The sequence below is a fragment of the Pteropus medius genome, unplaced genomic scaffold (assembly GCF_902729225.1).
Source record: "Pteropus medius unplaced genomic scaffold, Ma_sr-lr_union100, whole genome shotgun sequence".
Lineage (NCBI taxonomy): Eukaryota > Metazoa > Chordata > Mammalia > Chiroptera > Pteropodidae > Pteropus > Pteropus medius.
In genome coordinates this window covers 21,552,393-21,574,827 of record NW_024354502.1, presented here as the reverse complement: position 1 = coordinate 21,574,827, position 22,435 = coordinate 21,552,393, and the positions used below count along the sequence as shown (strand labels likewise).

The window sequence follows — 22,435 nt, the reverse complement described above, 5'->3', positions numbered from 1 at the left end:
AAAATCCTCTTTAAGTCCAAGGTCCATGAGTTTAGTTCCTATGTTTTCTTCTATGCAATTTATTGTTTCAGGTCTTATATCAAAGTTCAAAATTTGAAGTTAAAATAGTTCCAGTTTATGATAGATTCTCATATATGGCCATCCCATAGTTAACTTAGGAGAGATGGAAATTTGTTTTAAAAAATTGAAATTGGGTTAGAAAAAACTGTAGTATAAATGTTATAAGGGTTATTAATGTGGGAATTGAAAAAGTTCCAAAATTATAAAAGTAAAAAAGGTAGGGAGACATTTCATGAGTCTTGTATTAAAAATTTCTAGGAATATAAGAGAACTTAAAAGATCTTAGGTAATAACATTAATGAGGTTTAAGAGAGGGGAAATTAGCAGATGGAGCAGACTGCAACATTTTTGAAGTTATTAAAAGAAAAGTCTTGAACAGCAGCAGAGAACATCTTTCTTTCAGAATCAACTCTATTCTTAAACATTTTTTAAGCTGGAATTTTTAAAAAGTGAAATTTTATTTAAAAGTAAAATAATACCATACTAAGGTAAATTAAGAAACTAAGACTAAAATGATCAAATTAACAACAATAAACAATGTCTCCAGAATTTGTTTCAATAATTTCAAATTTACTTTAAAAGAAAGTAAATTGGACTCCCCAAATCACTTAGGTTAAAGATAGTAGTCAGGGTATATTTGGGCAGGAATATCCTCTAATGGCAAAATAAAGCAACTGCTTTGTCATTGGGTCAGCTACATTCAAAGCTATAGTTTAAAAAGACTTGATGTGCCACATACAAACTCTTTGTAGAAATCAGGATGATGCCTTTGATTTAAAACCATGGTAACAGTGAAGAGAGTAAAGTACAAAAGTTGAAATGGTGACAAGAATAACAGTGATAGGTGAGCTGCTGGCAGATACCGAAATCTATTCCCTTCCCTTTCACTCCAAGTCTTGCCTTCATTCCTCATGTCTTATCTTTGAAATCCACTGCTACCGCAATCCTATGAAAAGCTCTAGATGCTGTTTACATAGTCTATCACTATAGCTTGGTGGACATTTCATGATACCATGTTAGAGTCAGATTTCTTTATGTGACTATATCCAACTGGCTTGAATTTTTACCTTCTGAAATGTTGGTGTATGATTTTATTCAGAATGAGCTTCATTTCACTTTTCCATTTACTATATGAATAGCACAACTCTCTCTCCCTCTTTCACAACTGGGACTGAAGACTGTCCATCATGTCAGCTAACTCTTACAAATATCCTAATTTCTCTCACGTTGGATCTTCTGCCTTGTCAAGGCCCAAATCTAGGTCAACCTAATCATTCATTTTCCCAAATCTATCCTCAAGCTCCCAATAAAAACTATGATAATTGGCTACATTATAAATAGACTTAAAACAAACGAACAAAAAAAACACCTTAGCTGTGATCACAAAGGTTGGTAAGTTTTTGCTTGTTTCTAATCAACTCCATCTTCCCATTTCTAAACTTTGCCATCCTTTTAAGCCCCCTTAATGTTTCTTCACCTTCAGTACACTTTGTCTCCCACTTAACTAGGAAAAACCACTGGAAAAATGCCCTCAACTTACCTCTCTAGAGCTTTCTTCTAAATCTTTTTTTCTCTAATGTTTCAAAGGAAGCCTCCCTTCCAAGGCTAAACCATTCACATGTGCTTTTGACTCCATTCCCTCAGAACCTTGCGACAGCAATCATTTCCTTAGTGCCTTGTTTCCTTAACCCACCTTTCCATTAATTCCATCTCCTTCCTTATTCTATAAAGGTATTCAAATGAAGTGTCTCTCCCATCCTATTTTTCCTGACTGTTTTTTCCACAAACTAACACCCCACTTCACGCATTCTCTTTTCTATAAATCTTTATACTCACTTTTCACTCACTCCTCAATCTACTGCAATCTAATTTTCAAGCCAATGAAACTGATCTCTAAGATCACTAAAAACCACATAATCACCAGTTCAATAGCTTCTCTCATTAATCTCCATCCTATTTGACACCTTATGCAGTTTTAATACTGATTATCCTCTCCTTGACTCTCCTCTGCCTTCGATACCTCCTGATTCTCTATTTCAATTCTTACTCTCCTTTGCTGATTCATTTCCCCTTATTTTCGCCTTAAAGGAAAGCATTTATGGACGTTCTCGGTTCAACTATATTTTTTCTCAGTTCACATTCTTTCAATTTCTCACACATGCCAGGCAGTATCTCATAGGACTTCCACACTGTGTACTCTATGTACCCCGCCCATAACCTCTTTTCCCCTTTTGCTAAGCTTCTATTCTTCCTAAAGGACTCAGTCTTCCTTGACTCCTGAAGTCTGGTTTAGGTATCATTCTCATGTGCTCCTAGGGGACTCTGTACTTCTTCTGTCTCTCCCACTGAACCACAAGCTCTATGAAGACAGATTTGGTCTACTTTGTTCATTACTGCTATCAGTTTAGTATTTGATCCCTAGCACCTAGCATAAAGCTAAATTTAGAATGAATGAAAAGATGAATGAATGAAAAACTTAGTCCATTCTCAGAGACCTAACAGTCAACTTTATATGGAAGAAATTCATATATGTACAGCTTTAGACCTGGTTTCTTTTCTGAACTCAAAATCTTTGCTTCCAGCTTGCCTACTTGTTATACCTACATAGATAGCCCATGGACCCTCAAACTCAATGATCAATAATATAATGAATGATCTTTTTCTAGTTGCCCCAGACTTTCCTTTCTCTTGTGTTTCTAGTTTTCATTAATAACATACAATTTATTGCCCATTCTTTGATTTTCCTATTTTTGTCTCCTTCTTCCTCAAATGCAAGTCCTATGAATTTAATCTCTACGATGAAACAAGGAAAAATTGACGAGAACAAGTATGAAAGCATACGGAGGAAATAAGCAGCAGCAGTTTCATCCCAACCAACAAGAAACATAATAAAGCTCAGTCTTCCGACCAAGCCAGGTCAGACCCTTTGCAAGCTACCCTTTCTCCCTGACTCCTCTATGAAGCCACAGGGGTCCATGCATATCATTTAGCTACTTAGCCCATAGTCTCAAGGAGCTACAATTAGGGTTGCCATATGTTCTCATTCTGGTTTAAGCCTATTGTTCTGTCATAATTATTAATAGTTTTCTTTTGATTCTCAAAAGAGTTCTTGTTTAGGTTATGTTACATGTTCTCCCTATATTTAACCACTGCCAGTTAGATAAATTATAAAGTTTCTATAAAACAAGACTCCTAGAAATGATGGGCATATATTTAAAGATGAAAATAAAGGAAAGAAAGACAGAGGATATTCCTTGCTAAGACACATACATTTGTCTAATTTGCAATCACATCACTCAAATAGAAGTTAAAAGCCCAAATCTCAAGCCAGGAACATTTTGTTTAGAACTTGGATTGAAGCTTCACAGACTTCCTTGTTAAGAATAAATACACTAAATGAAAATTTTAATTAAAAATTTAAAAATATTTTATTTCCTCTTTCTGATCGCACCTAAATTTAGGTATGCATGTGCTCTCTCTACATTTTTTGTGTGTACGTGGCTTCCTCACATAGTTTATTAGAACATTGTTCATTATCAACCAGGTAGTGTCTCTTTGTTTATGAGCTCCTGCTATGATAACCACCACAGACCTTAAGAACGATATACTCACCCCACCTCCCTGATTCTTTACCCGCCTTATAATAAAATCTTAGAACTGGAAGCACTAGAAAGGAGCTTGAAAGGTCGACTCCCCCATGGCATCTCACACTCACATTTATTGTCTTCCTTTGAGACTCAGGTGCCTCTTCCTCACCTCCCCAGGGTAGCAGGGACAGAGGTGGTAAAAGGTGTGAGGAGGAGAAAGTTGAATTTGATTGTCAATCCTTCATTAGGCCACACAATAAATTTATAGTATATTCAACTGAATTATACCGTTAAAATCTGAAAATGTCTTCTAATATTTGTTTCTATCAATCCAGGGATAATCTATAAGTGAATAACTGACAAATGACTATATATTACAAACACAAGGGATGCAATCATACATATGAAATAAAATTTTAAAAAATAAACACCTTTAAAATTTTTATAAAGGTGATAAAATTATTTTTTAAGTTGATGTATTATAAAGATTATGTTATATGATAGCTAAATAAGACATTGTTTGAGTATTCTGGGTCATTTATTTTTTTATTGGCCACCCAGTCCTTCCTGAGCAAATAACAATGTAGCTGATGTTGGAGAAAAAAATGATCTCTTCATATCCCAGTTAGCCACTCTAACTCACATTCAAGCAGAGATTCACTTACGCACAGCTGTGGTCGACACGATTCCAATTTAAACATTAATCTATGATGCTTTAATGACCCAGCAGGAACATTTTTGAGAAGGGATACAAGCAATGCCTGTCTGTGATCAGGCTGCCTGGCACTGTACACAGCACAGCTCTAAACCCATCTCTCCTGGAGACACTCAAAGGTTATGTAATCAGGAAATGCACAATGGGCAGCCCGCCCGACCCACTCTACACCTGTGCCTGTGACTCACTTTCTTGGCGTCTCCATCAGATAGGAAAAAAAAAGCAATGCCTCTCTCCCTAAAAAAATCTCTTCATGTCTTGAAATTCTGGGAATTAATTTTCTTGTTTAACTAAACTCTCAAGACCATATGAAGGCTAACAAGGCTATCAAGAGAAAAAGATATAGGATGGATACCATGAATACAGGAGGAAGAACTGAATTGAAAAGTAGAATGGAGAAATAAATCGGGAGAAAGACCAAAAACCAAAAAAGAAAGAAAAGAAAGAAAGAAAAAAAGAAAGAAAGAAAGAAACCCAAACATGTTTCTATGTTTGCCTCTTCGAAGAAATCTCAGATTTTTCATTAATTAGACCTAATATCCTGTAAACAGCAGCTGTAGCTACATGGGAGATGGCTCAAATTAAAAATGACACTTCCCATTGCAATTTATATTTTTCCAACCCTAATCTATTTTTCATGCAAGATTCAGCATTGCTGCTTAATAGTTTTCAAAGTCATTTTGTTATGTTAATGAGCATATTCTTGGATGGAAGTGAACACCAATCTCCTTTCAAATATATCATAATGCATTCCAGGCTTAGTTTTCCCACATTTTATTCATCCTCACAGACCTTGGAATGTGTTGGTTTCCTTATTGCATCATAAAGCCTAGATAAACATACCTGAGGAGAAAAATTGTGAGTTTATTGGATTTATTCTTGCCTTTACAGTGTCAAAAGCAAAAAAGTAATGAAATATTCTTCACAATTGTCTGTGCTATTTGGATTTCTCTTTGTACCAAAGACTAAATGAAGACAGCTATGATTCCAATTATCATGCTGTAGAAGCACCCAGCAAGTATTGTCACTGTGCCAAAGGTGAGCACAGTCTTTGGGAAAACATCTTTTCCATAAGTAGGGGCCATCTGATGAGCTGCAGCTTGACACTCATCTGTGTTCCAATGAAAACAAGAACAATTTCTGTGTAGACTTAAAAGGCAAAGTTGAGAATAATACCAAATGCTGTAGCACATGTGTTGATTTGTTATGTTACATTTCAGCTGTTAGTTATGTTAATGGAACAGTTTCACATACTTGGTTTTGATGTATTTATTTTAATGATCATGTGGATGTATCTTTCTATGATTGCCTGGTAACACTGACTGCATGATGTTCTGCTGTCACCACCAGGCCAGGACTGGAAGTAAGAAAAAGAAATGTAAAACTTTCATTTTAGAACTATATGACCCTCAGTACATTAAGGACAAGATGTGTCAAAACATATATGCTGTGAAATCTTAATACTAGTTTATAGGATATCTAGCAGAGCATGTCATCAGGTTACCTAAAATTGGGGACATTTAAAGAGCGGACTTACAATATAACTTATTACCGTATTCTAGAGATTAGGAGAAAATATTCATGCTTCAGCATTTGGTGTCATTAGCAAGTCTGTTTTTCTTAGACCTGTTATTCTACTGCAATGGTAAAAAGGAATTCTCATCATGTAACTAGTGAGTCCAAAGAAAGATATATATCTTTCACATTCTCCTAGTAATTGTCTGAGATATCCACCTAGAGTATAGGAAATAAAAAGTCGTCTGCTGTGGCTATTTCCTTCTACCTACTGGGAGGTGCCATTAGGTTCCGCTAGAGGGACTGACAGGGTGATATCCACAGAGACCTAGCTGGTCCCTGGGAACAAGACATATCCCATAAAACCCATGACACCGTTTCATACACTCTAAAGACAAAAGAAGAAAAACACCTCTGGCTACTGAAATATTCAAAGCTTTTTTTCATAAGCTCCTTACAGGTCATAGCAAGCAAACTGTGCAGGACCTGGAGATTCTGGAGCAAAGGTGATGTGCCTTCTTAGGCAGGTGCAAGCAGAGTTCATAAGCAGTCGTTAAAGAGTGGGAGAAAAATGTGAAGGGGGAAGGTCTGTTGTCTCCAGCTGTAACATTAGAGAAACTTAAAATGGAAAGGATCAGAGTGATAGTTCCCTTATCATTCTCTCTCCTCCTCCACTATAGGCAATTAGGTATGCTGGAACCAGCTTGTACTAGCTCCACATGGGCCAATTCATAAATTTTCATAAATTGTGTGAAGAGGTTGTTAAACTCAGTCATTATCAAAAATTAAAATATGTAAATTTATAATTAAATAAATTATATTACAAAGATAATGAATACTCAAAATTCATCACCTTCTAATAATTTTACTGCTTTACTATTATCCATGCTCTTGAGGTTATTTATTGTATCTATATGGTAGAAATACTATATGATGGGCTACTGCACATTTCTTCCCTACTCTGTGTTCACTGATGTCATGTTTGCAACTTGAAATCATCCCTGGGGAGAGTATTAACACCCAGAGATCAGCAAATACTAGAAATCTGGGCTGTTTTTTCCCCTGGAGAGCTAGTTGTTAAACATTTATCATCACACCACTGATTATAAGGCAAATATACTTCGCTTTTCCTATCATGGTCAGAAAAAAATGAAGAAAGAAAAAAGCAAATGACACCAACCAATTCAAATATTGACTGGAGGCAAAGCCACATAACAGAATATACTAATTCAGGAATATGCCAATTTTTAACATGGTAACTTAAATACTGTTCAGCTGACATCCACTTAAAAAAATATCGATACAGTAAAGTGCCTTTTAACAATTAAATTGGAGTAAAGCTAAACTACAAATGAACTTTTCTTGGAATTGTTTACATTTTGAATAGTCTTCATGTAGAAAAGGGCGAAGCTAAGTTTCAAATGTTAAATATAACTTCAGTTTGATTAGTTACTCAGAAGAGGTAAAAGTTTTGAGGGGAAAAACTTGTTAATTTGTCCTCATGAGAAAGTATAAGAAACAGCTATGAAGACGAAACATTAAATAAAGAATCATGAGAAATATAATTGGTACTAATAGATCTCAGTGTAGTATCTGGACCCCAAAGAGACCAAAATCACTTCATAGATCATTTTAAACACGTGTGGAATCATCTGAACTGGGCTCAATAATTATACCCTTGGAATTTATATGAATAAATGAGATGATACTGTGCTCTAAAAAGCTAAAGGCAAAGGGTCCCTAGAGGAGTTTATAAAAGGAATAGTAATGCCCTGATACGGGACACTTTGAGAAATCACAAAATATTTACTTCGGCAAAAAAGAGCAGTCTGTTTTCAGAACCATTCACAGGCATAGAGCATCATTATCTGAGTTCACATGAGGCAGAAGAAAATAACGAGTGAGTTCTAGTTTTTTTTTTTTTTCCTTTCTGGAAAAAGAGGAAAAAATGATGATTTTAAATGACCTCTCATATCCCAGTAGGAGTTCAAAAACATTATTGAGGAGCTATGCCGAGAGGGAATAAATTACAGATCGAGCTTTCCACAAATGGATTTTCATGTGAAGGACTTTGGGGTTTTTCAATTAGAAATCTTAAAGATGGGATCTAGAGATTGCAACATCCTGATACCAAGAGGCAAACTACTGCAGAGATCAATCCAAGATGGAGTTGCACAAAAAAGATAATGTGATGACAGTCAAACAGAAATGCTGGCGGTTGCTCAGACCCTTTCCTAAGGAGAACTCGATGCAAAAGAGCCTAATAAAATGCCAACACAATAAAAGAATAAAACAAACTTGAATCATTTTGGACAGAATGAAAAATCAGAAGGGAAAACAGAACATGTGAAGTGAAGCCAAAAACAAACCACAAACTCAAGGGACAAAACAGTCTAAACTTAAGACTGACTTAGGTCATTGCTTGAAGTATTTTAAGCATAATTGATTAATATATGATGGAATAAAAAAAAAACAATTACACCAAAAAGAGTTATTACTAAGCAGTTTAAGGCAACATAAGGAACAAATAAGCATTTTATTTTGATAATCTTTGAATTCATTAAGAAAACCTTTTAACTGACAAAAGCAAAATATGGATTTAAACTAATGGAACTATTAAACCTTCAATAAAAATCATTTCTTGAAAATCAGTGAACAAAAATAATTCAATGAGAATAGCATGGCTATATTAACATTTTTGGCTTCAAAAAAAAAAAAAAAAAACCTGTCCCAGAGGGAAGCTAATCCATACTAACAAAGCACAAGAAACTGATACAGAAAACCTGAGCATCAAGGGATCACTTTACAATGAGAAAACCAACCATCCAATAGATTGGATGTTTACATTAACTAGCTCATCTATCTCCTTGGAAAAGCAAGCTTAAATGCAGCAGGTCGCTCTGAGTCAAAATAAAAGAAGTTGACTGTGACCCCTGTGAATGTTCTTTCCAACAGGGTCTACCAGGCTGACCAGGTGCTCACAGGAGTAGACATCTTGCTCGGGGTAGCGCTGCACATGCGTCATCAAGGTCTGCCTCTGTGACACCCCCTTTTTTGAAATGCCATTGCTGACCAGTGCCTCTTCTTGACTGGAACATCACTTCTTTAGATGTACCAGTAACTGCATTGCAAGTCTTGCGGGCCCCTGAAGCCATTCTTTCCCTAGACAACTGCTCATCTCTGCTCTGAATTATTACACACTGATTTCAAAGTTTAAGTTTCAGATAGCAACCCTATTTTTAGGTTCCTTGGGTGAGGTGGGAGGGGGGCTGAGAGATCTCACTGTTACTTCAGTGAAATTTGTTAAGAGCTCTGTATAAAGAGCAAATTTGGACTATAAATATAGAATGTCTGAAAAGACAGAATGTTGATCATTGTTGAAGCTGGGTGATGGTATATCGGGGCTCATTAAAGTATTTTATTTTTAAAAATTTTAAATAAAAACACTTAGCTGGCAGTCATATATAATCAATGATTATCTATAATTAAGTTTATAATATGTTGCTAAGAATATAAACATGCCAATGAGTTTGTTCAGTCATTCAATAAATATTACGGCATCTTTTATATGCCAGCCCAGTTCCCAACAGATACAGTAAACCAAGCAGACTGTCTTCATGGAACTTTTAGTCAATGGGAGAAAATGTTAAGGGTGAAATTTGATATTTAATATTCATAAAGATATTTTAAAATATTGAAGTGAAAGATTAAACAAGGTGATAAATAGGTACTCCTTTTTCTAGAGACAATAAAAAAGCAATGACTTAGAAGTTAAGAGTACAGAGTCTGAAGTCAGAATACTTGGTTCTAATTCCAAGCTCACTAATGGCCTTAGGAAAGTATTCAACTTCTCTAAGTCTCAATTTTCTAAGCTACCTATACCCATACCTAGCTCTTAAAACTGTCAAGAATTAAATAAAATTATGTATGTACAGTGATTACCACAGAACCTAGCAGATAGTAAAACATTAAATAAATGTCAGGTATAATGATAATTATGGTTTAGATAAGTTCAGAGGTTGACTTTTTTGGAAACAAAAGGATTAAAGGAGGATCATTGGAGATCCTGTTTTGTTCCATAATCTTACGGTATTCAAAATCTTAAGACTGAAATTGGTTAGCTGCTATAAACATCAGGAATAGGGGAAATGAATGAACAAACTGTAAGCCAGAAAGCTGCTATATGTGTTCTTCCTGAACCCACTTCACTAGCAAGCACAACAAAACAGGATTTGCAAGACTAGAATCCTGTTGGTTCTGTGTTCTGTGATTCATAGTCCTCAGGATTCCAAAACTGGTTGCTACTTGGGATACCATCTCTCTGGTAACAAAAACAAATAATTTAACAAAGTCTGAATAATCACTGTCCACACTCAAGAAACAACCTAATTATGAAGACACTAAAATTTACCATAAAGCTATAAAGAGGTACATCATTCTCCACATTTAATCACCACACCAACCTCACCCCTCACCCATGCCCATTCATTTTTCAGAAAACACAGCTTGGTTCTTAATGCTGCTGCTGTATAAAGAAATTATGAAAAAAAAGAAAAAGAAAAAGAAATAATGAGCTCTGCTAGTGCACCTGAAGCTGTACCATCAGCCTAGGGAAGGAGCACTTAGCTCAAAGCACTTTAGTGAAAATGTCAGGACCACCCTGAAGTATTTAAGTCCTGTAAATGCCACACTTAAGGAGAAGAGCTAAATAATTAAGGTAATAGATGACAGCAAGCAAAAACAAACAAACAAACAAACAAAAACTTCATCACTGCCCCTTTTATGCCATAAAAGGTTTTTTCAAAGGAATTTGTGGTAACACACAAGGTTTTTGTGACCTAAAATTAGCTCAGACTTCATTGGAAAACATTGCCAAGACTGCAAATTTTATGAAGAAAGAACTACATGGCCTATTCTTTCTCAAACTTTCTTGGGTTCTCTGGAAAAGTAGGCAAAAGAAGAGCACAATCTTGAACCCTGATAGCCCTCGAGTGGCAGCATCTGTGTGCTTTGTTCACCAAAGTGTTCCTGGCATGGATCAGAGCCTAGAATATACTAGATGTTTGATAAATGTTTGTGGAAATATCAATAAAGTTTTCAGGCTGGGGAAAACATGCTTGTAATCGCTGGTTTAACTGTTATCCAGTTTATACTGATTTCCTGATTCTAGAGTAAAAGAAATGGGGAGCAGGAGCAAAGAGGCCAAGTCCAGGAACATCCTGTAGAACCCTGGGGTGGGAGGGTTGTGCAGCACAACACTGTATAAACTTCATTTGGATCCGCACTGTGTCTAAGATCACCTAATGAGAAACTGAAATGATTTGGGGCCAGAGAAGATGAGACAGGTAGCAGTAAATAACTGCTGGATGAATACATTAATGAAATCTGCATTACTATTACATTGCAACTTCTGGCTTCCCCGAAACATCAACACATGGTATAGGTCTGATGACACGTGTCGACTCAGCTTTTGTGTTTCCTTTCTCTTTTGCGAAATTTTGCAAAAACAAGAGTAAACTGATGACAGCATTAAAGGCCCTGGATAGATAGGGGTAGTTACTGAGATGGACTGACTTGCCATGGGACCCATCAAATGATTTCCTTGTAGGAATGTACATAAAAAGAAGCAACAAGTCTCTCACTAGAGAGCAGAAATTTCCGAGCTGTCAGATTATGGGGTGGAGATGGCAGGGGCGGGACTTCCAAATGTCAAGATTCCATCCATCTATATAGTTAAAGATACTCAAAAGATTTGGAATATAAGTCTAAAGTTGTTGACATGAAAAACAGGACAGCATAGTCTTTTTGTTTGAAGATCTCTCACCCCTAAAAGAGAGATTTATTTTGTATTGCCTCACAGGGCAGGAATAAGAACAAAAGATGAAAGCTTTTGGCTCAAAACTGAGGAAAAAAGGAACTAGCTCCCTCCCTCCTACAGGTATTTGAAAAGAAGCTGATGATTATTAAAAAAAAAAAAAAACAATAACCAACTGTTAGCTGCTGGTAAAAGAAGAACTTATTTAATCTTCAGTTAAGATGCTAGTATCTGGTTTTATTTTAAACATAATTGAAGTACTTCAATAATTATTTCTTTCCCCCACTAGAAAGCACGCTCTTTAAGCCAAGAACTTTGCCCTAACCATCTCTGTATTCCCAGAACATTACTTGGCACATAGCAGGCTCTCAGCAAGTGCTAATTAATAAGTGAGTAGTAGAATAATATAAAATATATCTTAAAAGGTTGTGATTCTATAAAGTCTATTTTGCCTTAAGTTGTATTTTGAAACTTAAAATAAGTTATAGCATTGGTTGAATAAATATTTGTTTAGGAGCTGCTGTTCTTCAATCTAATTTTCTTCAATTTCTTCGAATTCCTGTCATCCTCCATTATCCAGATAATTGATAAAATCATAAGTATTAACTCTAATAATAATAATGTCCACTTATTCCACACTATAGTACAAGATATTTTCATCTACATTATCTTATGCACTCCTTACAAAAGTTCTATGAAGTAGTCGTGAGTAGAGAAGGCAAAGTGCAGCAATGAAGTAGGTTTTGCATCTCAAGATTATATACCTGCCAAACCCAAGAAACAAAAAAGAGGCTTGCCTGTCTTGGCCTGGACTCCACGTAAAAGAAAAAATAAATCTCCTGAGAATTAATTACCGTGAGATTATACTTGGCAAATGAGGGAACTCCAAGATGAGAAATTATCTATAAAAATGATAACTGTACCCAGCAGAAGCATCAGAGATAAAAATTAAAAACTCACTAAAGAGCTCATAATTCAAACTTATAAAACACACAAGGAAAGAATCCACCATATCAGCAGAAATACTACATAGCACAATCAGCTTTCCTAAGAACTACAAATCACAGAATTATGGGATACTGTAGCAGCCAGACCCTAGGGTGGCTCCCATGAACACAGTATCTCCTAGTGGTCATACTCTTTCATAATCCTCTTCCCCAAGTGTGGGCATAATGTGTGGCTTGCTTCTAACCAGTAGAATACAGCAATAGTGATGAGATTTATGTGACTATGTGTATGTGATTATATTACATAAGACGGTAATACCCGTCTTACTAAGAAACTCGCTCCTTTGCTGGTTTTGGAGAAGCGAGCTACCATGCTGTGAGCTGCCAATGAGGAGAGGGCTACATGGCACAGAGATGAGGTGGCCTCTAGTGACATCCAGCAAAAAAATGAGTTCTTAGTCTGCTGGCCTGCAAGGCCACTGAATGCTGCTAACAAGCATGTGAGCATTGAAGTAGATCCTTCCTCAGTTGAGCCCCAGATGAGAAACCAGCCTTGGACAACATTTTGATTTACAGACTTGCAGGGGACCCAGAAAAGCTGTGCCCAGACTCCTTATTCATATAAACTGTAAGATAATAAATGTGTGTTATTTTAAGCCACAAAGTTATAATACTGTTACACAGGAATAGATAACTAACACAGCTACAGACTGTATGATATGTTTTAAATGCTTAAAAGAATAAACATGAAGACATAAGACAAAAGAGCAAAAACACCAGGAAGATTTGAAAAACACAAGTAATAATAAAAAAATACCTCATAATTCCTAAAATGATTTAACTCAATGGATGGGTTAAATAGCGAATTGAAAAATGCTAAAGAAATAATATATGAACTGAAAAACAGATAAAAGGAAGTTGATCTATTTCAATTTATAACATACAACACAGATATAAAAGATGGAAAAACCTGAAAGAGAGATTAAGAGAGATACAGAATAGGTTGAAAAATAACCACATCGATCAGACAGGGAATCCAGAATGACAGAATACAGAAATGAGAAACAGAAAGACCGAAATAAATAATGGCTGAGTATTTTACAGAATTAATGAAAAACATGATTGCTCAGATTCTAGACGAAAATTAAACCCAAGAATTGTAACTGTAGTAAATGTGTTGAAGTAAAATATAGAAAACCAATGCCAAAGAGATTTATAAAAACAAACAGAGAGAGAAAGCATCCACCCTCAAAGGAGCAATAATAGCAATAGAAACCAGAAGACATGAGAGTAATAGCTGCTAAGAGAAACTGTGAACCTAGAATTCTAGATTCAATGAGCAATGAGAGAATAAAATAGATATTTTATGAGCAATGAGAGAATAAAATAGATATTTTCAGATGAACAAAACCTGAGAAATTTTACCAGTAATAAATCCTAATGAAAACCCACTAAAAATATTAATTTTCAGAAATAAAACCCCAAAGAAGGAATGTGAGGTAAAAAGCAATGGTAAGCAAGAAATTCTGTGTGACTAAATCTACACAAGCATAGACATTATAAAAATGCCATACAAAAAAAAAAAAAAGTATAAAATAGGCAAGGTGTGGTAGAATTAAAGTGTTCCAGGATCGATCCTTGACTTGTTTGAGAGGAGGATAAAGATAATAAGTTATACACTTTAATTTCAGTATGCATGTTAAAATTGTAAGGGTGAAACAGAAATAGAATATCTGACTTCCAAACCAATAGAAGGAAGTAAAATGTAAAACACTATTACTATGCACATTTTACAAAACATGAAACTGGGGCTTATGAAACTGACTAACTTGACCACGTTTGCTCAGCTAATAACTAGCATAATGTGACTTGAATTCATGTCTTTCAACTTTGAGTTCTGTGATATTTTTCCTTCTATGTCATATCGCCTCTGATCTAGGTGATAAAATAACAATATGTTACCCTGATGTTCAGTTCAATGAAACAAACAAACAAACAAACAAAAATCTCACACTGCTGCAAGAATATCTTTATATAAATGAGACTTTGCGGGAAAAGTGCCTTGGATTGACCTAGCAATCCTCTTATTCCTCATTCCCATTTCATTCTTGCCTTCTCACTCATTAATTCCTACATTCTCCACATAATTTTTTTCCCCAGGTTCTAATTTTCACCGTTTTTTTTTCTCTCTTCCTCCTTCCCATTAATTATTTTTATTTTGTACATGTTTGTATGTGTGTAAACACGTATAATATTTAAGCATCATACATGTTTACTAATTTTAAGAAATCTCAATGTATATGCTGTGAAGAGAGTGGTAAATTCTAACTGCATAGTTTTTATTGGGATGCAGTTTGTTTGAAAGATTTCTACAGAGATGGAAGAAGTTACAAAAGATAGTGGTACTCAGATCTGCTTCATTCTATTGTTATGCTCCATCACTGAAGTGATTATGTAATGTCAAAAAGATGGTAGAAGTATCTGTGATGCAACCTAGGTTCCAAATCATAGCAGTGACAGATGACCCCCTGGCAAGTTGCTGCTGGAGTCAAAGACTCTATCTCTGAACTATGATGGTGATTCTCTTTCTCTTTGCCGAAATCATTTCACTTGGTCTCTAATATCACTTTCTATTGAAGCCACGCAGTACAATCTTCAGGATGTGCCCAAGAATGTTCAAATTCCTAGGCCACAGTTAGTCATATTAAATCATTGTTACTGACCCTTCCCCCCAACACCACCACCTAGTTTGCCTATAGATATTTCTGTAATACTTCTTGAGGTAATAAAACTTCAAGATATATAATCTACCTACTGGTAATACAGAAAAGCACATAAGCCTTTTGGAATCAACTCTTGGTCTCCCATCAATGAGCTTGTCAGATATATAAAGACAATATAAAATCAAGTTCATAGCAACACACTGCCAGCTGATTATATTCTGCCGTTGGTATTATCAATCCAAAGATTTGTATTGTAATGTACCCTTGAAGAAAGCCACATAGAAATGCTATAAAGAAATATAGCGTTATAAAGAAATGAGTAATATTTCATACTGTAAAATAAATCAGTAGGATTATGGTATTAGAGGCAATTCTTATATCTGGAGGCACAGAAATCTTGCACTAACCAAAATAAAATAAAGTAATCATAAGTGCAAAAAGCAAACAAACTTATTTTTAAAAATCACATGATTTGCTCCTTTTATTTCCCCCTATTCGCCTGAAAGCAAATTGCTCCATTGCTTCCCTCCACTCACCCTGCTTTGCCTCCCCTAAAAGATAACCTAGGAAAGAATAAAAAGTTTATGAGCCTCAATAACCCCCAAACAGAATAATCCATCACAGAATGACCAAAACTTGAATGTATCCTGTTACATTATAGATGGTTAAATAATACCATTACTAAGGATTAATAAGTCTATCAAGCTCAAATACAATTTCCACTTTTATAAATACATGGAAATATAGTGATTACAACAACAACAACAAAAATCCTACTTAATTGAGCAGCTGAAGATTTTTGGAGGAGTACACTTTATAGTAGTGAAAACGTAATAAAAAATAACAGATGGTACTTTAGCAGACAGGGGCAATAGGTTAGAAAGAGAAGGATAAATAGAGAATTATAGGTAAAGGATTAACGAGCAGAAGAGCAAACTGTGTGGTCTCAGAAAATGATACTGGCAAATTAGAGATATAATTTCATGATTTCATGGAACCAGATCTAGGTTATGTAGGAGCTAAAGTCCTTATTTTCATGGTAAAAAGTACAAAACTCTGTCAGCTGATTTACAAAGCACAATTATTAATGCCAGAGTCAGGGTGGTGGAAGTAACAACAAACATTTAGCAGTAAGTACTCTCTGATGTCCTGAATGAGATTATAGCAAGGTAATAAATAAAACGACAAAGCTGATCTCCTCAGCATTGTTCAGGCAGAGGTCCTCTGGAAAGGGGTTCAGATTTTAAGAACCACTTAAGTGGTCAACAGATATACAAGTGATTAGTAGTTTTCTAGGCTTGATGACCTCTCTCCTTAAAAGATCAGAAGAGCCTAAGAATAAAAAACTGAAAAGATAACTCAGCTCAAGTCATAATTCTATTCCTTTCCTTCTTCCAACAAAAAACTGGCCACCCTCTCTGTCTTCCTTTGCAGAGAATTCTCTGTTCTTTCTCCTCTATTTTTTTTTTACTCTTCCTCCTCTATTTTGCTTCAGGGAGGTCTTGAGATAGTCTTTTCTCCACCTCTCAGTATCTGTCTTATATCATGTGTAGCACAGAAGCCCAGGCGAAGACACAGGGCCTATGCCACACACAGTCAGTCAACATTCTCTCTCGCCTTCAGACAGGTCAACAGCTAAAGTGTATCCAACTGTTGATTTCTGCAGGAAGCTCAGAGAGCAACTTTGGCCAATGCCTCTGTTCCAGTCACTTCAATGATTCATTACAAGTCCTCTCTCAGGGCAGGGTTCTCTTTTGAATAATTCACAACCAAACCAAAAAGGCATAAATTTAAAAAAGGAGAGAGGAGGAGTCCTTTATTGGAACAAGTAATTGGCAGCAAAGAGAAAGTAAAGCAAACCAAATAAAATAGATAAAACTGAGAACCCAGAAATCAGATTATAAAACAACAGTTGGCTGACATTTAAATAAAGTAATGCCACGGCAATTTAACTGTTGCCTTTTTGCCTGAACTCCCAGATTTCTCTTGTTTGGGGCCCGACACAACTTTTTATTTCTCTGTGTACTTAGAGATTCATGGTGAACCAACATTAATACTCACTTGGGCTTGCTTGCATACTTTAAAAGGGTGAAGTGTTTCTTGGTAGAAAAGTTGATGATAAGCCTGTAGGTCAAACCAGAAGTACACGCTGTTCCTCCACAACTACAGATGGGAAAAGCACATCAATTATTACCACCCATTATTGAAGCTCCACAAAGCTCTAATTTCAAATAGAAGTAATTGTTTAGCTTCTTGGTGTTACCATATATCTGGTTCAATTTAATATGGTTTTATCTTCTATCACAAACTGGCAACATACAAAATATTCATTGGTATTGTCACTAGAACATTATATTTTGGCAGGTATGCTTCTCACGTAATTGGTCACTAATAAAATAAGCATTTTAGATAACAATTAGATTAATCACTTAAAGAACCCCAAAGGTATTTTGATATAGAACTAAACAAACACTACTCTTCATTTGAACCAGTGAAACATCACAAAGTCAACATGAAGACTTTGTGATTAAAAAAACTGCAAATAAGTTTGCCGTTACCCATTATAAGTTGTAATTATTAAGATTGTTAAAAAATAAAAGTTAAAGGATTGATAAAAATCAACTCCAAATTTCATATATGTTACATTGAAACAAGTTATATGAAAATAAAACTGTAATAGCATAGGTCAATCTTTGTCTACCTATACTGTACTTTCCTTTTTACTTTTAGCAGGATAGTGAATGAAAGAAAATTATAATAGAAGTGTTTAAATTTTTAGTAAATATTTGGTATGAAATTTCTTACCAGAGATGAAAAATTTAACATCAAACATAATTATTTGAGCATTGAATTATTTCAACTTCTCTTATTTTAAAATGAAGTGAAATGTATAAAATTAGACTTTAAATAATTTTCTACCTTGTTCTCTGAATGCTCACAAAATTTAGTAAAGAAGAATCCAGCTCTATTTTCTACATACAAAGACTGCAACAAATTTTCCATGTCATATCCTCCCAAGTCATCATCTGCCATGGTTTTAACCTAGATAACAAAACAGAGGTCCATTATCCACCCAGAAACATTATTTTTTTTTTTATGGTATTGTACAACAGGGTTTCATAAATTCTGCCAAGCTGTCATTTCTTCACTGGACTATTTATTTTTATACCATATATGTAATCAATGCAGTATTTTTGCATCAGACTGTCATATAGGGCTCATTTTTGGAGCAAACTATAGCAGCAGAGTTCATTCTATTATAAACCAATCTGATCTCAAACTTAATGTTATAATAATTTCCTAGCCTCAACTATATTCTTGTTTCAGGCACCATGACACCATTTTAGGAGTCTTCCAAATCTCTGTTGGTGGCCTCTTTCCTACATATTTATTGTTATTTTAGCCTTGAGGTGCTGCTGAAATAGTTACAGGAGAGTTATAAAAAGAACTATCTTCACGGCCTCTCAGTGCTGCTCATTAACCATCTTTAATGGTGGTGGGATGTGGGGGGGTCTGGGGGAAGAGAGTCTCTCTTTGGATAATGTCACCCCATATAGGTCATGGCCTTGAAAGTGTAAATGACAGTATAAGTTCTCATAAACTATTTACTATTTATGGGCTTCTGTGCCAACAATGCTGGCAACCCTAATACCATTCTTGAAACACAGAAAGCTGGCTATGTCTCCAAACACAAGAGTGATTCTAGAATACAACGGAGCATCTGCTATTCACATGAACTCTTTGCTATTTGTTATGTGCAAGTCAAATTTCTCTGTAATCTTGAGAGAACTGTGGCAAGAATGATTTAGGGTTTAAGTAAGATTCTTGTTCCTTGTTATAGTGTCTCTCTGCTTCTCTATTTTCCTAATAAACAAATTCCGATATGAGAATTTAATGTTTTTATGATGTCTAACCATTGGCATTCCAAAACTAAAAAAATCATTATTTTGGTAGGAAAAAAATCCTAATTAGAAGAAAAGGAGAATAAAATTAATTGTTATACAAAATTACATCTAAGTGTTCAGCCTATATCTGGACTACCAAGGTTACTATCTAAAGTATAATCCTTAGGGAATGTAAAGTTATCATTTAGAACTAGTATAGTGAATTCACATGATCCAGGAACCCACACTATGGAAGTACTCTGCTTTATAAAAATTCTAAGCCTACAAAATATAACATCAAAAATTATTTTTTTATCAAGAGTTAAAACTTAATAAAAATCCTAGAGGGTCTTATTTTGTACCTGAAGTGTCCTGATACTAAAACCAGAACACAGCCGTTTTTGAAAACAGTAATCAATGGAATATATAGCAACATAATACTCAAAAGGAAACAGAGGAAATTTTTATGTAAAAATCCTTTTGCAAGGATAAAATAAAATGTGTTGTTTAATATTGTAAATCAATAAAAGTTCTCTAAAATCAAAATCTGATCATTTAAATGAGGAATTGGATTAATCAGTCCTCAAAATACTTACCAAAGGTTCTTCTGTATAAGTATATCTTCTTTCCAGCTGGGGCTTCAGACATTCAGAAATGTCAGTAAAAGATGTTAAACGAATAACTCTGCTGCTGTCTGACACATACTTTGACCTAAATTATAGGAATGAGAACTAACTGATCAACAAACATATTTCAAGTACCTTTAGTAAACACGGCATCAAATCTCAGGAGTGCTTCCTAGCATTGTTAGAGAATTAGGGGGAAAAAAGTATCAGGGCCAGCCCGCAAGAATGAAGAATGAAGAGAATGAAGCATGAAGTATAGTCATACAGAAAGACAACTCTCAAAAAATAACCACTGGTTGAATGAATTTGAGAATATATTATAGATGCCAAACAAATTATTCATATTACGGGAGTATAAAAACAAGAAGTCCCTTTTAGCTATATCAGTAATTACAGAAATGAGATTTTTCCTGAAAAAAATGAGTAGGAGATATAGTCTGTGTGTATGTGTGTGCGTGTGTGCACACGTGCATGCACACTTACAGAGGTTCTAGAGATGGAGAGAATAATGAACTATATAAAGGTAGACAGAAAAAGCCTTGTTTAAAAGGCAGAAAGTTAACTAATTTGCTTAGGGCAAGAGGACACTAACAATTAAGTGAACACTATATACTACATAACAACATTGTGCTAAATATAATTATCACATTTAATCCTCACAATAAGGATTTATATATGGTAGTTTGGGGCAAGATAACAGAATACTTTGGAATTAGACTAATGACTGGACATTATCTTTTTATATTTTCTTATCCAGCTCCCCCTCCCATACCCCACTGCAATTATTCTAAACCTTAACTTCCAGTTTTATAAAACATGCCTGTTCCACCTCACCAATCTAACTCCACTCCATTCTACCAGCAGATTACTTTGCAAGTTCTTCTCAAACAAAATGTAGGTACAGCATGCTTCAGTTTTTGCTACAGTCACTACTCTCCTACTGTTGATTGATTAACTAACTCAACATCCATTCCCAGTGACATGTTTCTATAACCAGCACCAGAGAGATACTGAAAAGGCTAAATATTCACTTTCCAATACTTCCTTGCAAAGAGGGGTAGTCATATAACATACTGTGACTAGTGAGATAGAAAATGAAGTCTGCTGGGACGCTTCTAAAAGAGCTTGCGTTCCTGATCAAAGGCAGAGTGCTAATGGAAATTGCCCTTCCTCCTATGATTTGAAAGCCTGACGTTGGGAGCTATAATACTACTATGAATAAATGGCCAAGAGGATTATAGGGTTCAGGCCTTAATATCTGTGATATCAGTGAACCAATACTAGCAGGTGCCTACCTTGACATTTCTTGTTCTGTGAGAAAAATAAGCTGGATTTGTCTAGGTCACTGTTATTCAAATTTTCTGTTATTTACATCTAAAGTATTCTTAAATTATCTATCAACAAATATGGTCATCTATACCCATCCTGCTTTCCTTCTACCCTGTTTCAGAAAGAAGTGTCCCATCTCCTTGCCTTGGCAAGGAGCCATTGCTTTGGCTCTTGAACCCTTCCTTCTACTGCCCTTTGAAAATAGAGAACTTAGTCTATGGCATGCTACCCTGAACAAGCGCGATCCTGTCTGATCTCAAAAGCTAAGCAGGATCGGGCCTGGTTAGTACTTGGATGGGAGACCACCTAGGAAGACCAGGTGCTGTAGGTGTAAAAAATTAAAAATAAATAAATAAATAAGGGATTGTAAGCTGACAAGGTCCTTGCAATCTGTGAGGTCAATCAAGGGTTGCCTCATCTAAAAAAAAATATTAAAAAAAAAAATAGAGAACTTCTTCTTACTCATGTATCTTCAACTTCTCTCTTTCTACTAGATTCTACTCTAAGCATGTCAAAAGCCTCAAGTTTCCTCTACCTTAAAAATACCCTTTCCTGTCTATGGCCATGCCACCCTGAACAAGCTAAGCAGGGCCAGGCCTGGTTAGTACTTGAATGGGAGACCACCTAGGAATACCAGGTGCTGTAGGCATTTAAAAACAAACAAACAAACAAACAAACATTTTCCCACTACAGAAAATCATCGAACCACAAAGGTAGAGAGCAAGAGAAGGAGGAAGGGACAAAGGAATTACAGAACTGGATGAATGGATTAAAAAACAAGACCTATCTATATACTGCTTACAAAAGACTTACTTCAGCTGTAATGACACACACAGATTGAAAGTAAAGGCATGGAAAAAAAAATAAGAAAGTAAAGGGATGGAAAAAGACGTTACATGTAAACGAAAAAAAAACAAACAAACCTGAAAGTACTATACTCAGATCAAATAAAATAGAGTTTAAGACAAAGACTGTAATAAGAGACAAAGAAGGTCATTATTTAATGATAAATGGATCAATCCAACAAGAGGATATAATATTTACATTTGTAAATATTTATGCACCAAATATAGGAACATCAAAATATATAAAGCAAATATAAACAGACCTAAAGGGAGAAACAGAGAGCAATGCAATAATAGTGGAGGACTTTAATACTCCCCCTTTATCAATGGATAGATCATCCAGACGGAAATCAGTAAGGAAACATAGGCCTTAAACAACATGTTAGACT

The 22,435-nt window shown here is 35.3% G+C and overlaps 1 protein-coding gene and 1 pseudogene across 2 annotated transcripts in view; one reads left to right on the top strand and one right to left on the bottom strand.

Annotated features, from left to right (window-relative positions):
* RGS22 (regulator of G protein signaling 22) overlaps nucleotides 1-22,435 on the bottom strand; it is a 174,898-nt gene that overhangs the window by 44,257 nt on the left and 108,206 nt on the right. For both annotated transcript variants that reach the window (XM_039853590.1, XM_039853591.1), the window contains 3 exons: nucleotides 19,843-19,957; nucleotides 18,282-18,404; nucleotides 17,424-17,525 (listed from right to left, as the gene is read on the bottom strand). In XM_039853590.1, the coding sequence (XP_039709524.1) occupies nucleotides 17,424-17,525; nucleotides 18,282-18,404; nucleotides 19,843-19,957 (340 nt within the window). The remainder of the gene's footprint in view (nucleotides 1-17,423; nucleotides 17,526-18,281; nucleotides 18,405-19,842; nucleotides 19,958-22,435) is intronic.
* On the top strand, nucleotides 21,415-21,532 carry LOC120595885 (uncharacterized; annotated as a pseudogene).